At 41.3% G+C, this 24,539-nt stretch overlaps 1 protein-coding gene across 1 annotated transcript in view; it reads right to left on the bottom strand.

Annotated features, from left to right (window-relative positions):
* The window catches only part of MTMR6 (myotubularin related protein 6), a 46,047-nt gene that overhangs the window by 13,754 nt on the left and 7,754 nt on the right, over positions 1-24,539 (bottom strand). The window contains exons 2-8 of the mRNA XM_032785192.2: positions 17,599-17,715; positions 15,340-15,502; positions 11,513-11,670; positions 10,646-10,774; positions 7,916-8,050; positions 5,767-5,899; positions 3,039-3,148 (exon numbers count right to left, since the gene is read on the bottom strand). Coding sequence (XP_032641083.1) covers positions 3,039-3,148; positions 5,767-5,899; positions 7,916-8,050; positions 10,646-10,774; positions 11,513-11,670; positions 15,340-15,502; positions 17,599-17,715 — 945 coding nt within the window. The remainder of the gene's footprint in view (positions 1-3,038; positions 3,149-5,766; positions 5,900-7,915; positions 8,051-10,645; positions 10,775-11,512; positions 11,671-15,339; positions 15,503-17,598; positions 17,716-24,539) is intronic.

Below are 24,539 nucleotides of genomic sequence, written 5' to 3'. Positions count from 1 at the left end.
GCAGACCACTTCTGAAAGGTTGCCGACCCCTGTTATACTAGGTCGCATTATATCGGGGTAGAGGTATATATGTGATTGTGCCAGATTCACATGCACTGAGACATGTTTTTCCACAGAGCTCTATCAGCAGTATCCTACAGTATAAATATGTTTCCAAAATGCCAAAAAAAAGTACACACAGTGAATTTATTCATAGATGAAGTCGTGCATGTTAGATTTAGCAGATAAGAGACAAAACAGCATACTGTAAAGAGTGCCTCAAGGTGACAGAGGTTGCAAGGCATAAACACCTCAGAAAAGCACCAGGTACATTAAGAGCCCCAACATACTGACATTCCTACTTACAGCTTGATACCCCTCTTAAAATGTGACCTGCAAATATTTAGATGCAAAGAGAGCAGTGTACATACAGATTTGTTCTACAAACAAGGGCACTCAGCATACAACCGCTTCAACCTACCCTTTCCCTGCTCACTAATTCAGGTCTCCTGAAGTCACACACAATCAGCTATCTACTCCAGTGTCACCCTAACACAAGTTGTTCTGTGACAAAGTTATCACAGAACATCACTTGTAGCACCCTAAGAACAAGTCAGGGTTTTAATCAGGGTGGATAAAAATCAATTTAAAAAAAAGATTTTATTTAAATTGATTTTTTGATAGGTGTTTTCCTCAAAAAGCATTTTATCTAAAGACAATTTTAATTAAGAAACATTATAATATGAGACAATACATTCATGTAATGTTTAAGAAAAGTTTTGTAAATGAGTTCCAATAGTTCATGGATTAGGGCCTCAATCTCATGAGGTTCCAGGGGCTTCTGTATAGAAAGATTAACCTAAATAATCTATCTACTCAATGGGACTCAGTGCTCAGTCTAGAAGATACCACTAGAGATGCTTAGTTTTGCAGTTCTCAAACTGTGGCTTTGTGTATCCAGAGATAACATGTTTGTTAACAGCAAAAATGTTTTTAAATAAATAATATACAGAAGTGAGAAATAAGACATCAACCCTATTGTCCCTCTGCAAATCTGTGTACACCGAGTCAATCCCTTACCTCTCTCTAAAAGTGCAAAGTTTCAAAAAGTTCAATGAATAGAAGATTCTTGGGAGCGGAACAGGTCTAGATAAGGAGAAGTCTGGAGATAAATGTGAGAAGGGAGGGACAGGCAGCAGAAACAAAAGCGAAACTGTTGGAGCAGCATATTCCAGAAGTCTTGAGGTCTTTCTGAGTGTAGCCTTCATTGATTTGAGATCTACCATACCATTCTCTCACTAGAAGGAAAAACCTATAATGGCAGCAGGCCATAAGAGAGACCCAGTGTGGGAATATTTTAGTGAAGTTCCTCTACCTGTGGGTAAGACAAGCATGCGTGCAAAATGCAAACAGTGCAACAAAGAAATGGAAGGCCTGGTTGCCCGAATGAAATATCCTGAGACATCTTCCTCCTCAGGAGGAAGCTGCATTGAAGATGATGAAAGGAACATGTCTGAACATGTGGGATCTTCAGGTTGGTAAACTTTTTTATTTCATGTTTTTTTCTTAAGGACTGCCTGTCTTCCTTCTGGACTATTCCTGAATTCTCATTTTGATCAAAAAATATGAACTAATTCATTCCAAACTGAGAAATCGTTTGGGACCCAAAAAAGCAGGAAAGCTTGTTTTTTGTTGTCGTTGTTGTTTTTTCTTCCAGATTATGGACAGAAAAATGAAGGTGAAGACAACTGCAGAAGCCAATATCAAGTTTCTCATGTTGACCTAGCTGACACACTCGATTTTTTTTTCAAATATTTCATTTAACTATTTTAGTTAAACAATTTTAGCAAAAACAAACCAGATTTTAAAAAGCTTGAATGTTTAACTAAATTCAAAAATTCATATGCTTGCTTTGTTAAAATATTATGTTTGCTGTTGAAGAAAAAAATCCAGAATACATAACATTGTTGTTTTAGTTAAATAAAACAATTTAAATGTCTGTCTGGAGATGTTCTCCTCCTAATACAGCATGGCAAGAAAATCCGCCAAATATTAATGATTAACCTGTTGAATTGGAGATATTTATGAAGAATTGGGAGGTGAACTATCTGCTTCAATTACCTTTGGAAAATGAAATAACCAAACAATCATTCGCTTTCTGATATAGCTATAAAACTAATCTGAAAAGTTTTCAAAATAAAATCACTTTAAAAATGTATAGTGTGTACCTATTAAAAATGAAACCTATATCTATCTCTGTGTTGTGAAGAAAACGTACTAAGGTTATAACAACCAACAAGAATGCATTTTTATGTAGAAATCCACTATTAAATTGAGTCTTCCTGACTAGTGATTTAAATCAAATTGATTTAAATCAAATCCACCCTGATTTTAATTATTATATGATGTGGATTTGCAGAGATTTTATATCTCAAGAGATATAACAAAAATAGCTGTTTTAAAACTGCAAACCACGCCATGTAATAAAAAAAGTTGCTTACCCTATCCCTATAGGTCAGCGCCAGTGCAGTTCTTTGATAGCTGTGTATCAGAGTATGTTGGGGGGGACTCTGAGTAGGAACTGGCTGATTTGATTCTGAAAAGACTTGAACTAAAAGGAAAGAAAGAAGTAAAGTTAGAGTTGTGGGACTGGTCCCCTGCTCACTCCTGCTATGTGGAACACTCAGAACATTTAGCTTCCTCCATCCCCATGTTCATATATTTACAGGTCAGGTGATCTCTAAACTATAGCTACATAGCACAAAACTTGGGTAACCTAACATCCTTTCTTCACACTGGTAGGTAGGCAGCCTTCAAAGAAACCTAAAATATTAGAAGGCACATCTGTTCTGTCTAAATATACAGAAACATGTTCTGTTTGCATGCTGATGTACTTGGTTTGTAGTTATTTCTAACATAACTAAGATTAAGAGTGAAGCAAAACATCAACCACTGAGATTATAGCAGCAGCCACCATCCCCAGTTTACACCTGACAAAATGGTTCTGCTGTCACCAATCACCATGTCTCCCCCAGAGAAAGAAAGAGCATACGAATTACTTTGGCTAAGAAGACAGCAGCATCCAATACAGCTTTGATATGACGCAGCCAGCCAGAGTTCTCCAAACCAGACAAGAAACTGTTGACAGACAAAGCTTTTGTACCACTGACTGAAATAGAAAGAAAAAAGATGTTAGAACTTTCTATGGAGCTGTAGCTCTCTAGGTGGAAAAAAATAAAATAAATTACAGGATAGGCTGATATTCCTCCGAGCTTAAAAATCTGTTTGAATTATTCTCCTCTTTTGGTAAAAGTGTCAGATTCCTAATGTTTCAGAAATGCAAACACGAGTAATAAATAAAACCCTTCAGCTAATATAGATCTTGCAGGTATCTGATCACGAGTTACAGAAGTGAAGAAATATAGTAACTCCTCACTTAACGTTGTAGTTATGTTCCTGAAAAATGCGACTAAGTGAAATGATGTTAAGCGAATCCAATTTCCCCATAAGAATGAATGTAAATAGGGAGGTTAGATTCCTCGGAAAAATTTTTTTTGCCATACAGTATAGTACAGTACTATAGTTGGGAGGTGCCCCCGCCTTACCCCACACAGGCACAGCCCACTGGCACTGGAGACAATGAGGCAGGCAAGGAGGCTGAAGGTGCTGTAGGCTAGGAGAAGTTGCGCAGCCGCAGCTTCCCCTACTCTGCAAGCACCACAGGGGGGGCTCAACCCTCAGCCCACCCATGCCTCCCGTTCCCCCAAGACCCCACCCTTAACCCACCTCTTCTCCCCCCCCTTTACTCAGCACATCACATCCTTGCTCCTCCCCCTCCCTCCCCTGCCTCCTGCCCACGGCAATCAGCTGGCTTGCAGCGTTCAGGAGGCATGGGGGAGGAGTGAGGACACGGTGTGCAGGCTCCCCCTCTCTCCCCTGCCTCTTGAACACTGCAAGCCAGCTGATAGCTGCAGGCAGCAGGCAGGGGAGTGAGGAGGGAGAAGCGAGAACATGGCGCACAGTCTCCCCCCTTCCTCCCAGCCATGGCAATCACCTGGTTTGTGGTGTTTGGGCAGAGGGGGGAGGGGAGCCTGCGCACTGAGTCCTCGCTCCTCCCCCCCCCCGAACACCTTAAGCCAGCTGGCTGCAGCAGGCAGGAGGAGGAAGGGGAAGGCACAGATCCGCGGGGTCTGCCGGAGGGGCGTAGAGGAGCTGATGGGGGGCTGCCAGCTGTGGACAAAGCATTATAGCGAAACACTGCACAACTTTAAACAGAGCATGTTCTGTAATTGAGCAGGGATGTAAGATTGAAACAATGTTAAGCCAGAGGACCTTAAGTGGGGAGTTACTGTATTAAGTCATCAGTGTGGTCAAAATGTAACGACAACATTCAAGGAAATGGGATTAGTGGTGCCAGGTTGGAAGAGCTACCTAACTTAACAGGAGGACGACAGTACAAGATAAACATGCCACAGTCCCAACAGCCTATCAAAAATATTTACCTGGGGAGTAAATCACATAATCAGACAATGTTTACAGTTTTGAACAATTATAAATGATTACTCCAGTAAATCACTTTCTTTAAATAAGAAAGTAAATGTAGTGCTTGTATATGCAATGAACTGACGACCTTGAATAGTGAGGCCCTCTGTGTATCTACAGAACACATGTGCTGCCGCTGCCTTACTGTAAGTTCCTCCATACTGCCTCACTAATGTACCTCAGATGCGATACTGGTGGCATTGGGGGGGGGGGGGAATTAATAGGAGAGGGTAGTTCACCTTCAATCATTCTAATTTCTCCTGCCTTCTGAGAGTATCAACATGGGTGCTTCATTGCTGTTGAACATGAAGGGCTATTTATGTTCTGTGATGTGGACAATTGTCAGTCCACAAGAAACAGGACTTAGGACATCACGTAATCATAAGATACTAATAGCTTTTTGCCTGTAATTCACTTTGAATCACACACATTACTCTGACTGCCAAGCAACCAGTCTGGCTTGAACCAGGTCAAGTAAATCAAAATAGTTTTGCACTATTGATCCTAGCTGATTGAGAGGTCTGGGCATCAAAAAAGATCAGGGTTTTGGAGTGGAGCCCAGAGTTGGAGCACGGAGCAGCTCCAGACCAGTGGAGCTGCAGGTTTTTGCCTGGAGCTGGAGCACAGCTCAAATCCCTGAAAAAGATGAAACAGCTATCCATTTGGCTGCCACAAGGTCACATGACCATGAGAGTTAAGAGAATTTTTAGTATAGAGTGAGTGAAGATGTAGCAGTTAGTGCAAAATCAATCTTTTTAGAACTGGCCTCTGATTTCTGAGAGTGAAAGTAAGTGCAGGTTCATTTTATAGCACTCAGATGTCAGAGTATTTTATCTGTGAGTGCAATCAAGCATTTCAACATTTAAGTCCTATTGAAAAATGAAGGGTAATATACGCATGTTATAAACGCCAATGGTTTTTTCCTGTAAACTATCTGACATGCTAACAGAATTTGCCCACTTCCACCCAAGACAAATTACACGTTAAACTATTTTCCTTGAGATAAATGACTGACAATTCATAAGAGCTCATTGCCCAGGAATTGTGATTAACACTAGCAGCTGCCCCTCGGAAGTCCGTAACAGACACTACATTCACTGTTGTCGATAAGGAAGTTTGGAAGTTCCTTGGTGTTTTACATAGACTAACATTAAAAGACCAGTGACTTGAGAAGGTCATTTATCTTATTTTTAATCATAGTCTGTTACACCAGAGTTAGAACCAAAAAAAAAACCACCACCATACCTTCTAAAAGTTTCTGCAGGCTAGATCTCATTACGTGAATGTTTTCAATTCCAACGAACTGGAATCTAATATTAGCATAGTTGTCTTCATTTTCATAGCCTTTACCTGCTGCTCTGTTTGCCATTGCATTAAGCTTAGTGAAAGAAAATACAAATATTTAAAATCAAGAGTTAAAAAGTAAGTTGTAAAATCAAAATATAGATTAAGTAACTAAACATCTTCAGCAGGACACTCAGTTACAAAACAAAACTAACATACACATACCATAAACATCCTTATGGATATCAGATTTGTGGCAGACTCATTTGAAAGGATTACTCTGACATGAGAACACCACAACATGTGGGGGGATTTGATACAAAGAAGACTATGAAAAGTAAAAACAATCAGATGTTGAGAGCTGACAAATCTGAATACTATATCCTAATTCTCCTTTTCCCAAATCATAACTGCTTATTCGAAAGATGTCACACAGTAATTAGCCTAAAAGAAAAAGTTAGTACTATGAAGTGTTAGGATACCTGAAGTGTGTAATTTGAAGGGAAAAAAAGATCAGTGTATCCTAAGTAATACGATATCTACAAAATTATGAGGTACCAAAACCAGATCCAGCTGAGCTGGTTCCATTTCACTCAACAAGCCCGCACTTTTTTCTGAAGGCTCCCTCTTGTGCTCCAGAATCTAATGCTCTACAGTTAAAATTTAATCTTTAATCTTCGATAAAATCAATTTAAAAATAAGAATGAGTGGAACCAACAAATATATCTGCCAAAGTCTGCAACTATGGCTCCAATAAATATCAGCTGCACCATTCTTCTCAGTGCGGTGCTAATGCTGAACTTTAATAGCTGATGAGATATGAACAATTAACTATTTTATTGCTGACCAAAACATGTAAAAAAGAGAGAGGAGATCTACAATCTACTTTAAGTGACATCTCATTTTGATATCACATATGGATAGAACTTGGTTATAAGTAGAGTTTAGGAAATAATCACCACTTGATATGCCCACCCCTCAATCTGATCAGTGACCAAAGTTGTAAAGATGTAGTAATGAAATTGCTTTTTAAAATGGGATATCTAAACAAATTCTAGGGCTTGAACACTGTCCTGCAGATGCTCTCTCGAGGTTTTACAATTTCTGTCTCCTAATTTCTCCATGCTCCATTAAGGCATGCTCCCTATAACTTTACCAGTGTGCGCTTGTTTTGTTTTGTTTTTTAAAAAACAGCCCTCCAGCTCTGCATCCAATGCTATAATAAAGTTCAGATCAATGTCACACATTTAATCCCATTAGAGAGTTAAAAGAAGTTTTACAACTCAGAGTCTAAAGAAATGGGTGCCCAAATTTGACTGCTAAATCTGTTTATGCACCCAAATAAGTGGCCTAATTTTCACAAGAATTGAACACCCAACAGCTTTCATTGACTTCAACGGGAGCTACTGGGTGCTCTGAACCTTTTAAAATAACATTTATTGCTTGAATATGGAGTCTTGCATGTAGGCACCCATTTTTAAAAATCTTCATCCAAGAACCTAAGTGAAATGTGTGTTTCATTTTGGTTAGCTACCTGAAGAAGAAGAGTTACCAAAACTCATCTCACATAGAACATGAACATCATATGAAACAGTAATACTTTTGGTCATTGACCTGGGACAATTCTGAATCTAGAGCAGGGATTCTCAACCTCTCTCTTTATGAGGCTCACCCAATAAAAACTCATGGCCCACCTGTGCCACAACTGTTTTTCTGCATATCTAGCAGATTAAAAGCCAGTGTCATCATTAGGGGGTAGCAAGCAGGACAACTGCCCGAGCACAATGCCCCATAAAGCTAAGATGCTCAGGGTTTGGCTTCAGCCCCGCATGGCAGGGCTTGGGCTTTCTGCCCTGGGCCCCAGCAACTCTAATGCCAGCCCTACTCTCTGGTTTATTTTGCTGGAACCCCTCAAACCTGCTCTCAGATCCTCTAGGGATCTCGGACCCCTGGTTTAGAACCGATGCTGTAGAGATTAAACAGCATGACACAGTGCACTTCCAGCACCTGACCCACATAGTGCCCGCAGGAGCACTTCCGTATGTATAAAGTGATCAAGTAAAGGAATTTAAGCTGAACTCTAAGCTGCAGCCCTGATAAAGGTACATACCTTAGGTCGAGTGTCCATGACATACATATAGTGATGAGCAGGGTTTGCTATACTGATCGCATGCAGCATATTTTCATCCTCCAGACACCTGGCACTGAAACCCGAGAGAGGTTGACTGCATCTGCAAATGGCAGCCTAGTACAGAAAACAAAGAATCAGATAGCAACACTATATTAAGTAACACCTCTAAAAGAATGCTTCAGACGTATGTATTCTATAGAGCTAAAATAAAATAAATTATTTTATTCTGCAGACTATGAAGTGAAAGATAAGCTGAAGAACTAAAGCAAAGATGCTCTAACTTTTTAAATCAAAGTACACTTTTATAGAAGACCTTACATTTAAGTTCCTGACTGCTGCTCATGGACTTTAAAGATCACGTGGCACTTTAATAGTGTAAAGGTTTACCAAATTTTGAAAATATGCCCAAAGATCTTAGACATCTCAGTTCACTTCCTAAAAAAAATTAAAAGTTTATAATACACAGCCATTTTTCTTACAATAAATGCCTGTCTCATGTCTCTACACTCTCAGGATGTTTTCTATTGAATTATTTCCCTAAATACAAGATGAATCTACATTTATAATGCAGACAGTCATTTTGTGCTCTTCTACACATCCCTTAGGGTATGTCTACGCTATGAAATTGCGTCGATTTTATAGAAATCAATTTTTAGAAATCGATGTTATACAGTCGATTGCATATGTCCACACTAAGCGCATTAAGTCGGCAGAGTGGGTCCTCACTACCATGGCTATGATCGACTTACAGAGCGGTGCACCGTGGGTAGCTATCCCACAGTCTCCGCCAACCACTGGAATTTTGGGTTGACCTCCCAATGCCTGATGGGGCAAAAACATTGTCTCAGGTGGTTTTGGGTACATGTCCCCTCCCTCCGTGAAAGCAACGGCAGACAGTCATTTCATGCCAGACGCCAGAGCGATTAGAAGAGCACAGCAAAGGGCGCTACACAACAGAGAGGCTTTGAAAACCAGTTCGTGACTGGCCAGGCTTTGGTATGACAGTTGTGTCTGTTTCTCCTTGATGCAAACCCGCCCCCTTTGTTGATTTTAATTCCCTGTAGGCCAGTCACCCTCCTCCCTTCAAAATAAAGTAACTATTGTTTTGAAACCATGCATTCTCTCTTTATTAATTAGACTTTTAATGAAGAGAGAGAGAACAGACAAGGTAGCCCGGGTGGGATGGGACAGGAGGGAAGGACAAGGCCACATTGCTTATTGGAGCCATACTAAAAATCACACTGTTTGAATGACAGCCTTCTGTTGCTTGGGTCATCCTCTGGAGTCGAGTGGCTGGGTGCCCGGAGCCTTTCCCACTGAGTTCTTAGGTGTCTGGGTGAGGAGGCTATGGAACATGGGGAGGAGGGGAGGCGGTTATACAGTGGATGCAGCGGGGGTCTGTGCTCTTGTTAGCTTTCCTACAGCTCCAACAGGTCCTCCAAACACCTCTGCATCAGGTCCTACCTCCGCTCTTTGCGCTCACTTAATTCTTTCCTGGCCTCTGCCACTGAAAGCCTCCATGCATTAAGCTGTGTCCTATCAGTGTGGGAGGACTGCATGAGCTTGGAAAACATGTCATCGTGAGTGCGTTTTTTTTTCGCCTTCTAATCTGCAATAACCTCAGGGATGGAGATGATAGGGGGAGCGTAGAAACATTCTACAGTCTACAATTCTGGGGGGACTGCATGGTCACCTGTGCTGCTGAGTTCGCCAAGCTGACCAAACAGGAAATGAAATTCAAGACTTTCTGGGGCTTTTCCCATGTATCTGGCTAGTGCCTCGGAGTTCAAAGTGCTGTCCAGAGCGGTCACAATGGAGCACTCTGGGATAGCTACCAGAGGCCAATACCATCGATTTGCATCCACACTACCCCAAATTCAATCCAGCAAAGTCAGTTTTAGCACTACTCCCCTCGTCGGGGAGGAGTACAGAAGTCGATTTTAAGAGCCCTTTAGGTTGACGGAACGGGGTTGGTTGTATGGACACATTCATTTTTAAATCGACCTAACGCGGCTAAATTCAACCTAACCCTGTAATGTAGACCAGGCCTTAATCTCCAGTCTGGCCAATATAAAAACTGTAGTTCTCTCCTTGACAGCAGTGTTCTTTGAGGGGTGTAACGTACAGTCCTTGATAGGTAACACTCACAAATACATCAACTCTGTGGATACAACTGGCAGTTGCGTACATGTAGCTTTACAATACCTGACCCTTCAGAAACCACTGAACTCACAGGAGCAGTTGATATAACTGCTATTCCCTCAGATATATATCAGGATTGAGATGGACTGCTGCTGTTCCATACCAACAACCCTCCTCTATGGAGTCCCACAGGGCCTGATTTTCTCTCTTCCCACTCTCCTTCCCTGTTTAACAAATTATTTCCACTGTTGATAGCATTTTGGAACAAAAGGATTTTATTCTTGACATTCCAAGAAGTACAAAAACACAGAGGATTTGATCATCAGCTGATCTTAAAAGCGCTATTTTTAGAGGTTTTAAGAGATTCAATTGACTAGTGAGTAATTTTACAGTTGGCTGAGCAGGACCTAGGCATCTTATTAGCCATAAGCAGTGTCAGAGATTAAGGAACTAGGATTGATCTATGAACTTGGGTTATTATACTTACCTCTCTATCTTTCCTGGACCAGTGGTATCTGTTGAGAAATAGTTTTAGCCCACTTGCGCTGAAAGGAAATCAGACTGTACCTCTTTATCTCTGTGATAATATGATAACACTGGGAATCTTCCTTTGCTTCTAAATTTGGAGCTACCAACAATTACGGGCTTGCTTGCAGTTCTAGGAACATAAAGTTCTCTGGGATAGGAGTCACAAATCTGCAGGACAAAATAAATGTACAACCTAAGTGTTTCATTTACAGACTATATCAAATCTGGTGCAAGATTTCTAACAGTGGACTGCTGTCCTTGCATGAATCATGATAGCTTTGTGGATAAGAAGGTGGTTATAGCCGGGCTAGATGACACAGAGGTAAAAACACTTGCACCTAACATACAGAAATATGCCCCTAATCCTTCCTAAGGTACACACACCAGAAGTGATACATGGATTAAAGGGTATGAAAGAATGATGAAATGAAAATCCTATGCTGTGGAAGGGGACTGAGACACCAGTGTACAGTCTATCAAAACGAGACCACAGAGAATAATTCCGCAGTAGTAGTACAGAAAGATCACACCCCTTGCACCTATCCCCAGCTTCACTAATGAAAGGGTAGGCTTCTCCCTCACAGAGTTGTTCTGCTGCTCCTTTATAACAGGATTTCCATGGCTTAAGCTCAAAATAGGACTGTCACTGAGGGAAAATAAGAAAGAAACTATGCTATCAAAGACTATCCCAACACCAAAAAACTGAACGGGGAGGGAGAGAGTCAAAAGTAGGCTCTCCCATCTTCTGCATCCTTTCACTTTAGGCAGCAAACTCATGACTCAAAGAGTATGTGGTTTGCAAGGCATTGCAAATATTGTGTTGGACTGGAATCAGAGGTTAAAAAATCAAACAGGCATAAAAATAAACGTTTCCTCCACTGCAACAGATTCTCTATTATCCTTTACCTCATAATCACGATTAGCATCGGACAACTGCCAGTTAGAGTTTGGCACTCCCATCCGCTTGTATTCTTCTGCGAGGTCAATGAGCTGCCACCCTTGCAGCCGCTTAGACTCATTTTGTTTTGGATTGTAAGAGAAGGCATACAGTTCATCGTAGCTTGCTAAAGGAAACAAGAAAATAAGGTATTATGCATGGAGTCAGATCCCAGAGTCTTTTTTGTCAGAAAAAGGGCAGGAATAGTTGAATACATCATCTGATTATCTTTGTAGTTCTGTAACTGGGCAAGATATTTTATAAATACTCATGGTGGGTAAACTTTTCAAAAATGCCTCACTTAGACTAAGAGACTTTGGTGCTTTTGAAATGTTTTACTCAGTGTGTAACTTCCACGCCAAAGCGTTTACAATCTGAAGTCACACAGGTACCATACAATTAACTGACAAAGAAAGATGAATGGACACCAGCACAGGTAAGTTTGGTGGAATGTAGGTCTCATTATTTTCTGCAGAATAGGGTGGTTTCTAGCCATACATCAACTGGGACATTTTCAAGGTTTAAGGGGCAACATCAAGAGTAGCACAAAGTTTGGAGGGGATTAGAGATAAAGCAGGGGTCTCAAACTCAATTTACCTTAGGGCTAGTGCCAGTCCTCAAATCCTCCCAGAGGGCCAATAATGTCACTCATGCTGCCCAGAACCCGTCGCCGCAAAATTCCGCCTCCCACCTGCCTAAGGCTCTGGGAGGGAGATCTGGGGTAGGGGATTGGGTTACAGGCTCTGGGAGGGAGTTTGGGTGCTGGGTGCAGGCTCTGGGCTGGGGCAGGGAGTGGGGGTACAGGCCCTGTGTGGGAGTTTGGTGGCAGGAGGAAGTATGTGGGGAGGGAGTGGGGTAGAGGCTCTGGGAGGAGGTTGGGGCTGCGGCACTTACCTGGAGCTCCAAGGCAGGGTGGACAGGCGGCCCCCTGCACGCTCTGCCCCCAGGCACCACCCCTGCAGCTTCCCATTGGCCACAGGCATGCTCGGGCGGAGGCAGCGTGCAGAGACACAGCCCCGCCCTGGGGCCGCAGGGAAGGGCGGGCAGACATGTGGAGCAAGCAGGCAGATGCCACTCAGCTCTGCTGTGCTGCCTGGGCCCTGGGCCATGTAAATCGCTGAGGGAGGGAGTGCCCAGGGACGGCAGGTGGGGCCAAGAGAGAGACCTGTCCCCAAAACTGCTGAAGCCCTGCGGGTCACACTGGGGAGGTTCGCAGGCCGCAGATGACTTGCGAGCTGGGAGTCTGAGACTCCTGGAGATAAAAGGTAGTCAGTAGAAATCTTGGTAGGAGCTCAAAGAAAGAGAAGAATTTTAAGAGATGAGGGCAGAAATGAATGCAGGTCCAAAATTGTGGCAATCTAGTGGAACAAGACAAAATTTTCCTAATGGTTGATCCGATGCGCAGTTCATGTATTAGATTTAATATTTAGAATTGTTGTAGACAACAAAATACAGCAGAAGTTTTTGGAGATGTAAAAAATCAGTTATAAACCTACAAGGATCACTACTGTGTTACTCTCAAAATTTCAGCACTCATTCTGAAAGCGTTTGTTACTAGTTTCATAAAGCTTCACTGTGTAGTGAATACTGTGAAACTTAACATTCACTGAAAACATGAGATTAAAACATTTTTATTCATACCAGTACCTCAAAATAGCACCTAGAACTCCCATATTCACCACTCTGATATGATTAAGATATGTTTTGTACAATGCATGCCTTGTGAAGTATCATTTAAAAAGTCCTGATCTGTTGAACATTAGTATCTTGTTGAATAGTATGTACTGTCATTGTATGTGAAGTTATGAAGTAGTGCTATATGTTTGTTTCCGAAATATATAGTAAGTAGGAAACGCCCATTACTAGCCCTTCAGTGGAGCACTAACACTGACCAGACAGATTTACATCTAGATTGGTCAGACTGGCACTGATGGCCCATTAAGGAGAATCCGTGCTCTCAATGGCCCTCCCAGAGACTCCTCAGAGGGCATACATGATGGAGGCAGCCTACCCCCTGTCACACAGCAAGGATCTTTCTAGCACAGAGGTGGGCATACTACAGCCCAACAGTCAATTTAATCTGGCCCTCAAGCTCCTGCTGGGGAGCAGGGTCTGGGGCTTGCCTCACTCCAGCTGGCAAGTGGGGTTGGGGGCCAATATGCGTGTGCGCGCTGCAGCTCTTGGAAGCAGCGGCATGTCCATCCTCTGGCTCCTACGTTTAGGGGCAGCCAGGAGGTTCTGCATGCTGCTCCCGCCCCAAGCAACACCCCCACAGCTCCCATTGGTGGGAACTACGGCCACCGGGAGCTGCAGGGGCAGTGCCTGTGGACAGCGGAGTGCGCAGAACCACCGGCCATGGAGAAGGAGATATGCCAGTGCTTCCGGGAGCTGCTTGAGGTAAACACCGCCCAGAGCCTGCACTCCCGAGCCCCTCCTACCCCCCTACCTTGATCCACCTTCCTGCCCTCCAAACCCCTCGATCCCAACCGAAAGCACCCTTCTGCTCCCCAAATCCCTCATCTCCAGCCCCACCCCAGAGCCTGCACCTCAACACCCCCACCCAATCCCCTGCCTCAGCCTGGAGTCCCCTCCCACATGCTGAATTCCTCATTTCTGGCCCTACCATAGAGCCAGCACCCGCAGCCAGAGCTCTCACTCCCTCCTGTATCTCAACCTGAATTTCATGAACATTCAAGGCCTGCCATACAATTTCCATACCCACATGTCACCCCTCGGCTAAAAAGTTTTGCCCACCCCTGTTCTAGCAGCTGGAAGAACGTATAAAAGAGGGACAGTGACATCACCACTTGGCCTCTCTCCTGCCCTATCTTAACCCCTAGAAGACTATTTGGAAGACAAAAACTCTGAGCTGGAGAGATTGGTCCCAGGCTGAGAAGGGAATTCAGCCTGTGTATTAAGAACTGCAAACTGCCTGGAACATCCAGTGGGGTGAGAAAAGCTGCTGGATTCAAATCTTGCTTAATCTGTTAAAGTTTAGACTTTAGACTGCAATTTCATTTTTATTTCTTATGTAACCTACTTTGACCTCTATGCCTAGCACTTATAATAATTTAAAATCTATCTTTCTTTAGTTAATAAACTTATTTTAATGTTTTATCCTTACCAGTGGGTTTGTCTAAAGTGCTTGGGGAATCTATTCAGATTACAAAGGCTGGTGCAAATTTACTGTCCTTTGACAAAGTGACAAACTAATCTATGAGCTTGCACTGTTCAAGAGAAGGTCTTCAGCAGTGTAAGACAGTACATTTCTAGGGTACAAGGCTTAGGGGCTGGAGGAACTGGTTGGAGTCTCCCACTGTATAATCCATTAATGGCTTAAAGAGCTTTCATGCAACTCAGCTGGGCGTGTCTCTCCACAAGTTGATAGCTGAGTGATCACAGCATTTGGAAGGGTTTGCTGTGTGTCACTGGCATAACACTGTGAGAGACAGCCCAGGCTGAAAAGTTGAAGGGGACTCAGTGGTCCCACAATCTAGGTTGTACCTGAAGGGATGTGACAGCCAGCAATGACTTTTATAAATGCGGTTTCACAATCACTTAAGATCTCATCCTCTCCCATACCCATACGTCAGCACACTCGAAACTATACGCAGAGGAACAGTTACCAAAACTATGAACAGCAGATCAAATGGCTTTCTGTATTTACGCCGCTCAATTTCAGAGACTTTACAGACGCCTCACATTTAATAACAGAAATAGCACAAAGCCCAGAGTTGTTTTGCAGAATGGTGGCACAAACATACACTGCAAGGTCTTGTGCACTTGAAAGTCATACCTAGTTTTGACAGTTGCAGCAAAGAGTTGTAAATGTCATGACAATCCCTTTCTCTGGGAACAATAAAGTGAACTACCCTGAAGTTCTTGCACTGGATCACAAGAGGGCAGCCTGAAGTAGTCAAGGCAAGTTTCTCCACTGCAGCGATATGATGATGTAGTATCTATGGCACACAAGAAATCATAATTCAAGTCTTACTGTAAGATGTTAATTAATAGCACTTTAAAATATACTTTTGAAAAGAGACACAAAGTATATTGTTAAACATAACTGAACAAGTTAGTCAAAAATCCTTATACAGTAGGTTTAATTTGTTAAAGAAATCTCTGACACTGGCATTTTGGTCAACCTATCCGAACCATTTATTTGAAATTATGCTCCTTCTCCTCCGCTAAACTTCAGAGGATTACCAGTATGTCACAAACTTCAAGCAAATATCTTTCTTCGCACATAGTGCAAAGGTAAATCTTCAAAAAGGCAGGTCAATCACTTTCTATAAAGCTCCATTGCCTGAAAAGCTGTATCCATTTAGGTGTTGGGAAGCTATGCAGTTGGTTGGTTGCTTTCCATGTCTGGGAGTGCTCTTAAATGCAAAGCATCAAAAATAGCAACCAAACAAAACAGCTAGAAGTACAGAAAAAGTTATTTTAGTTAACCTCTTAACTAGACTTAGTTGAACATTTTTCATTGAGATGATTTTCTGGGGGGAAAAAAGTGTCTTTTTTGCAAAAGTGAAATTAAATTTTGAAAAAAAAAAAAAAATCCATTTTCTGTCCTGAAAATCAAAAGGAGGGTTCCTCAGCTCCCTATCTAGAAGGCTTTTGTCAATTTCGCTTTCCTTCTGTAGTCTGTGAAATTGACACAAAATTTTCCAGGAGGGCTGCTCAGGTTGAACATCTTAGCTTTCGGCCTCTCCAACACCAGAGCAGATGGTAGTAAGAGAGAGACAGGAAGGCTGAGCACCCTGCTCTTTGACAGCAGCCCTGAGAGGCTATTGTCAATTTCATTTTCTGCCAGATCCTTCCGTGCCAGCAGCTGAAAAGGCTAAAATGTTTTGGTTCTCCAGAAACAGAATTTTTCTTGAAACACCTTTTTGTGAAAAATAATATGGCATTTCGCCCCAGATCAGGAGGAAAACGTGGAATGTTCTGCAGGAAGGGATTTCCGTTATCAGCCAGCTTTAATCTTAACACAACTCAGTTTTACTATCGCCAAACTTTAGTTTTAAGCAGCTGGACCACTACTTGACACGCAGAAGATGGACTTTCTAATGAAGAATGTGAAGGTTACCTTACATTTATGCCTATAACTATAGTTTATGTTAGTGCTCTTTACTTTTGATATCAATCCTAGAATCAGCCTCTCTGTACCCACACAGGTGTGAGCTAGGAGGCAGCATAATCTGTTCATGGGGAGCAGGATGAAAAGAGAGATGAGAAAGAACTACTATGAATTATTCTACAACTACTCATCTGTATGGTCCAGATGTTACACTCAGACTCCAAAGTCAGTTCCATACAACTTCTCCCACACCAAACCACCACCTCAACCACAATACGTGTCTTTTGAGGGAAGAAAGAATTAACATAGGAATTTTACTAAGTTTTTTACACAGACATGTAAACACAACAGATCAAATATGGAAAAATGCATGTGTGATTTAACAGTTGTTTTCCTATGCCGGAAAGCCACAGATGCAGTCTGCTTCATCTGAGACACTGAAAGGAGCATATTCTTCAGCCCTCTTACTACCAGTTGTTTTCTCCTCTTAAGACTCAAATAAAATATCCTCCCATCTGATAGCACAGAAAGTCAAGATCTAAGGTAGAGATCTAAACAAAATCACCACATACAAATGAAAAACTAATTGGCCTGACCATCTTTGAATAGACAAGAAATAGAAATTAGCTGCATAATGACTTGATTTTCAGCACCCATAGCTCCCATCTTTGAAAATCAGGCAGCCATTTAAGTGCTTAAATAATATGGATTTACTTTAGACTCCCATGTGTTAAAATATTAGCTATAATGACAAGACGCAGCACTTAAGCCTGGTCACTGGCACAGTAGGAGCACAGATGGTGGATCTATTTTTTATTTTTTGTATGCATCATGAAGTAGGGAAAAATATTTGAGAAACCATATCCAGTTAATTATTTATCTTTAATTAGACATGCACAAGAAGAAAAAAAGGAAAAGAAAACATTTGGAGAAGCTATGCATTTTCAGGTTACAAGGCAATGCATTTCATATCCTTACCCAAGTCTCCTTCTGGCTAGAGTCTATAAATAACAGATGAGTTGCTGTAAGGTACAAAGTTCCCACTAACGATTTGTTGCTGGTGCTGAAACGGTCTATTAATTTCACCTGCTCTACCTGCAGGAAGGAAGGAAAAACAAACATTTTACAGGAAGTAAAAAATGACTGAACATTGGGAAGAAAAAACCTTCCCCAACAGTGAGATCTACACCGGACAAATACTAGGAAGCAAGCAACAGCAAACAAATCTGATTTGCCAGGAAGACTAACTTGATAACCTAGGTAATCCCATTCAAGACAATGCACAATAAATACACAAGGCTAGGATCATAAGCAGATTCAATTCTTATCTGTAAAAGTTAAAGTTTGTCAAATAAAGAGTCACCTTCTGTTCTGCTATGTATTAGGGATTATTTTCCACTGGTGTTGATCGGTTCAAGAACCATTTTGAAAGCAAGAGGTATAATATGCTAAAGTAGTAGCATCCAAGTCTATCTGAAGTATAGCAACAAATCCTTAAACAACAGTAAGTATATTATCCTATTATGTAGAAGTCTCAAGTATTGAATTAACATTTTTTTTTTTCTTCCAAGGTTTTCTGTATCCCTGTCAGAGCCCACGGACCAACCTGTCCTGACTTCTTTTTCACTCCCACTTTGTACTGTTCCCACCCTCCAAACCCTAGGTCACGGTGTAATGACTTGCTCTCTGGTAGTGAACTGGAAACTCCCAGTAAAATGGAAACAAGGGCTACTATCAGCAAAAAGACATTCTCCTAAAACAGCAGAGGAGTTGTTTTTAGAAGAGAGAGCCTTTGCAGGGAGAGATCTCTCATGCTGGCACCCAACCAAAAATCTTCCCATCCTTAACCCCAATAAAGGAATATTTCATAAAAAGGGGTTTTAGATAGCCCACAATTTAGCTGGCGTGAACAAAGCCCTTTAAAAATGCCACACAGTTTGTTTTACAAGAAACAAACGTTACATGATCCTATATGTAAAATACCACAACACAAAAGGACTACAGTAAAAGGCTGGTCTGTGCAGTCCTCATCATTTCTTGGCAGGACTGTCTCATTAGTGCCAAGTTAGAGCTGTGTTACTAGGGGCCCAATGCTGCTCCCATTAAAGTCAGTGGCACAACTCCCAATCAGTTCTATGGCAACAGCATCAGCACCCAGGAGAGGTGGCTGTGACAGCATAGATAATGCCCTGGATCAGCAAAGCAGGCATCTGCATTTCCGAGATATTACCTCGATAACGCAGGCACAGATAACTGTATCTAGATGACCCCAAATGATACAGATTTGATTATTAAACCGCTAAAAGCAATTTTTTAAAAAGTGAAGTGCAGTGGGAAGGATAGGTTGTGTACACACGGTTCTACTGAACCATTAACAGTGTGCCACACCTCAAGGGGGAAAAAATAAAACAAGTCATAGTTTCTCAGATTTATAGAGAAAGGGATTTTAAAAAAGGATAGAAAATAAAAGATGGCCTGCATTTGCAATATAGATCTGTCATAAACAGATAGCTAAGGGTTAATGTTTCTTTTACCTGTAAAGGGTTAACAAAGGGAATCAAACACCTGACAAGAGGACCAATCAGGAAACCGGATTTTTCAAAGCTTAAGGGAGTACAGGGACAGGGAGGGAATTTGGGGTGTTTTCTTGGTCTGTGGTTTTTGTCTGTTCGTGCTCTCTCAGGCTATGAGAGGTCTATTCAGTCCTTCTAATCTCTGTTTCCCAGCTGTAGAGTAACAAAGGTAGCAAAGCATAGTCTTTTAAATTGTTTTGCTGTATTGCATCTGTGTGATCTGGCTGGTGGGAGTCTTATGTGTATTGGTCTATAAGTAAACTTATCCCTTTTAATGAATAAATGTTTATCATTAAACAATAGAAAAGGGATAAACAGCCTTATCCATAAACAATACATTGAAGTCACTAAATAGCGCCAGAATACACATAAAGACTCCACCAGCCAGATACACAGATGAAATACATGCAAAAAATTTAAAAGACTATTGTGAAAGTAGAATGAATTATATTGTAAAAAAAAAGAAGTGATTAAAGAAATGTTGTAATGTACTTTAAAGCAGAAATAAGAAAGTTGAAATACAGTGCCAGGAAAAGAAAATTAATGGATAAACAAGGTGCTAAGGTGACATGTTAACAGAAGATCGGTAATCAGTTAAGTAAGGAAATAAGATATGCATGGCTACCCAGGTAAACTTATCAGATCTGCTATGCCTTTGCTTATCTTGCTGAACAGCTCCCCCTTTAATCTGTATAAAATAAGAATAGTTTGTGCCTTGTATGGTGCTCAACATAATTCTGGGTGTATTAGCAGAGCGCTGGGCTAATACAAACAGGAGTGGTCCTGACAACTGAGCTCCTGAGTCTAACTTGACAATTGGCGATTCTCCGAGATGGCAACCGTCTTCACTGGGGCTGTGTGATTCCTGAACCATTTTTGTAGGATGACCGTGGTCAATGCCGGCACCTGGCATTTGCCCGACGTCCTTCCACTAGTAACGGAAAGGCACAACCACAGTGCAGTCCTACGCCATCAAACCGTTTGGTTCCCACTCTTTCTGGTAGGGATGCCCGGGATCCTGACATCAGGAATCTGGTCAGGTAATTATTTCTGGTTTTTGTCGCGGATCTGAGGACTGTCCTGTCCTGGCTGTGTCTATGCCGTCCTCCTATGTGGAGGGTTTGAAGTCTGGGTGCCGTCTCTGTCCGGGGATCCGGGCCGACCAAGGGGTTCCTAGTCCCCGCAGTCTGAGTGAGTGGAATCTGCACACATCGCAGCCGCACGCGCACTTGGGTAAACCCCTGGGGAAAAGCAATGTGGCCGATTGGATGGCATAGCCTGTGGCTCTATTTGTGTGTGCACTGGCAAATTCCTTCTGTGGAGCTATGTGTGTGAAGTCCTTCTGTATGGGTAACCAGACGTCAAGTGGACAGTTCGCTAAATGAAAACGCAGGCTTATTTACATTTTAGGATGGGTCCAGACTCCTGTAAAAACCGGTCCAGACTCCCAGCTAAATTTCTGGAAAAACGGTCTAAGACTAACTCAGGGGATCCCAAAACTTCAGTGGCCACTGTTAAAATCTTGTAACAAAGACTGAGTTAAACGTCTTAAAGGAAAAAACTCGGCCAACCTAAAACTAAATTGGCTAAAGGAGAGGTTAATTGTTTCCAGCAGTGGTGCAAGAAGGCAAATTCATAGGTGGACCAAAATCAAAACATTCGCCCTCTCTCAAATTATTCAAATAATAAGTTAAAAGCTTTATTAAAAGCCTCCTCTCCGCACCACAGAATCGAGCGCTCCCCTTTACCGCCGTCTCCAAACCTGGATCGATCCCAACCCCTTATACTCCCATCTCATTGTAAAAAGGAACAAAAAAACCCTTGTTCTGTTCCCTTTTGTTGTCTGCCTAAAACGGAATCTTAGTGTTCCAACTAACAACAGCAAGGGGGAGGGTCCTCAACTAGCCTCCACCTTTCTGGACCTTTCCTTGAAACATTTCTTTCAAAATTGTGAAGCCCTTAAGCTTTGAAAAATCCGGTTTCCTGATTGGTCCTCTTGTCAGGTGTTTGGTTCCCTTTGTTAACCCTTTACAGGTAAAAGAAACATTAACCCTTAGCTATCTGTTTATGACAAGATCACATTATAACAAATCTAAGAATATACAGCAAAGAAAACGTCAAAATATTGCTTCCAAACTAATGCCCCCAGACAAAAAATAATATTGTCTCTAAGAATTGTAGAGCATTTTCAACAGCAGGATGGAAACCAGTCACCCCAACAATATATGAAATCTATTTACAGTGACCAGAGTCACAGGAGAGGACTGAGTAATTGATAGGGACTGGTAGTGATGATCAAAGACTGTATAACAAAGGACATGTCTGAATATTCTCTAGTAAGATGGCTAGTACATCACAGAAGAAAAATACAACAATCTTAAGTCTTGCCTTGCAAGTGTTTAAAAAGCGATTAAACTCTGAGTAGTAACTAAAAATGGTATTCTGTCATTCCAGGTATACTGTCTTGCCACGACTCCATATCAAATTTGCTCAAGTTACACACACAGATTTCCTGCCCCCAAAATCCTTAATACCATGCCTGCAAATTCACCCTGAGATCCAACAGCCACGCTGTACTCCTTCTGACAAAAGTATTACTAGTAAAAGACTCGGAAGTACTGATGGTTTCTGAAGCAGAAATTAATCCTATAGCTGTATTGTTCTCCAATAGTAAATAAGATAAAAAGTAATACAATTGAATTCCTTCACTAAAAGAAGATTTGAATTGGAATACACATAAGAAACAGGTCTGTAGTGTCATTTTTACACAGTCTCTTTTCTGAGCATAACCATACTATTTCTTCAGTCTAACCAAAAAAAAAAAAGATTGACAAACTGTCACTCCTGTACAATGTAAGTAGCTAAGTACATTACAAAAGCTTGGCCAGACACTTGTAGAGTTCATTTCAGATTTGTTTAAAAAAGTAAAGAGTATCATAATTGGAAAGTCCGTCCACAGACTGAACACAGTTACGTGTGTGGCTTTATAGATTACAGTGTCAATGATAAGACGACTGAATGCATGTGTCAACAGTTCTCATTGGTAGAATACTGGGCCCAACAGTCGCTGCTCTTTAAATACATCTCTACCTCGCTATAACACTGTCCTCGGGAGTCAAAAAATCTTACTGCATTATAGGTGAAACCGCGTTATATCGAACTTACTTTGATCCACCGGAGTGAGCAGCCCCACCCTATTGGAGCCCTGCTTTACTGTGTTATATCCAAATTCGTGTTATAGCAGGTCGCATTATATTGAGGTCGAGGTGTATTCTGTGACTGTGTGGTTAGGCTCCACTGAGCACTAAGGTGGCACTACCAAGGGAACTGAGGCAGAAGCACAGAGACTGGGCTCTCCTAACTCACTTCACATAGAATCCATCTCACTCACACTGCCCTTTATCTTTATTTTGCATGTTTAGTTTGAAGAGGAACAATGGATAAAATTTTGAAATGTAATTAAGGATTTACGAGCTTAAGTCCCATTTTCAAATGCAATTTAAGCACTTCAAAGCGTAAATCTCATTGAAAGAGATTGGGATTTATGTTCCCAAGTCAATTAGGTGCTTTAGAAAATTTTACTCAGTATGTGCTATAACAGCAATGAACACTAAGGGCAACTCCAAAGTTCCAAAGAGAATTTATAATTACAAACTCAATCCACAATAAAATAGCCTTATTATTGAGAAAGAGAAGGAACTTCATGATTACCTCTTCAGGTTAATGTTTTCACTGCCAGTCTGTTGCTCTAGATTGGTGTGTCATTGCATTGTTGCCACTAGAACCCCCTATAAGTTTTGCCTTCAAGCCAGGATTCCATTTGCATTCATAGTTTGTTTAGCCATTTGCTATACCATCCACATGGAAAAACAAAATCTCCAAAGAGCAGTCAGATTAAAAAAGTAAATATGCCTCCCATAACCGTCAGAACAAAGTCCAGTCTGAACTATTATGCAGAAGAGATCTGCAAGATATTTATATTTTAATTGCCCCACTTCCCATGATAGATCTGCTTACATTTATCATCAACTGGTATATGCCTGCCAGCCTTCCTCCACTCCCACGCACACTGTATCCTCCAAAGTTTGTTTGGATTTTTTTTCAAATAAACAAAGCAAGCACATTAGTAGACATGTTTCATAATTGAACAGAGTCCTTTCATAACCAACCTTGGTCATTCCTGACAATTAAATCCCACATTTTAATGTTAATTGTTTCTAGCAGGAATTATTTAAAAATTATATTAGTCTCTGACAGAGCACCCTCAAAAAATTCAGGACATACCAATTAAATTTCCTTTTTAAAATATTACATTTTTCTCTCTTCATCTGATTATATTTACACATATAGGATTTTTTTTTTTTTTTTTTTTTTTTTTTTGACAAGAGACACACTAAGGCCCAATTCCTGCAATGAACTCTGCACAGTCAAATCGTGTGCCCATCCTGAGCCTTACCGATTCCTATGGGACTGGGCCTATACCAAGCTAGGTGGAGGTTTGGTGCCAAAATAACTACTTGGAAATCAGTGAACCTAGCTAACCCAGTTTCCTGTCAAATGTAAAGTTAAAGGTAAAACCTCTATATTCTGGATCGCTACTTTCATTTACAGGAGTTAAAATCTGCTGTAGTAAAAACAGAATTCTCAAACATTACTTAAAAAATGATGTTTCTTTCAGTCTATTCACTTGTCTCTAGTATGTTAAGTTTTGTGTAGCATAATAAGTCTTAATTTATGTAGCTTTGTTGGCAAGCAGCTCAATGATCAAACCTTCTCCAGTATGAGTTTTATACTGATGCATAAAGAAAATTAAAAACCGATAATCTGCTCCCTTAATTAAATATTGGCTATAACTACAGTACTTTAAAACTGGAAGGTGACATTATCCCCTTCCTCCACGTCTATAAATCTTTATGGTCAGACTGCCTGATCATTAAATGAATAGCCTGTGAGGTGATGGCTTCTGGTGAACTGCAGATAATGCAGTCTTCAGCAGCCTTTGCAGAAAGCAGCCTCCAGCAAGGAGAGAGGGAGTGCTGAACCTGCAACTCATTCTGCATATCAAAAAACACCAGACACCACAGAAACACAGACATCAAGTAGTTTCAACTAGGAACATTTTTGCTTCTGCCGTTTGCTCCTTTATAACATATAAAGAGGGCCTGAAACTTTTGTTTATATTAAATTCTCCTTAGTTCTTTTCTTTACCATAGGAAAAATATCAGGAATGTCTACTCTGGTCTAAGGCCATGGCTACACTGGCACTTTACAGCGCTGCAACTGGGGTGTGAAAAAACACCCCCGAGCGCTGCAAGATGCAGCGCTGTAAAGTGTCAGTGTAATCAG

Source organism: Chelonoidis abingdonii, chromosome 1 (assembly GCF_003597395.2).
Source record: "Chelonoidis abingdonii isolate Lonesome George chromosome 1, CheloAbing_2.0, whole genome shotgun sequence".
In the NCBI taxonomy this organism is placed as follows: Eukaryota; Metazoa; Chordata; order Testudines; family Testudinidae; genus Chelonoidis; species Chelonoidis abingdonii.
This window is presented reverse-complemented; position numbering and strand designations above follow the sequence as displayed.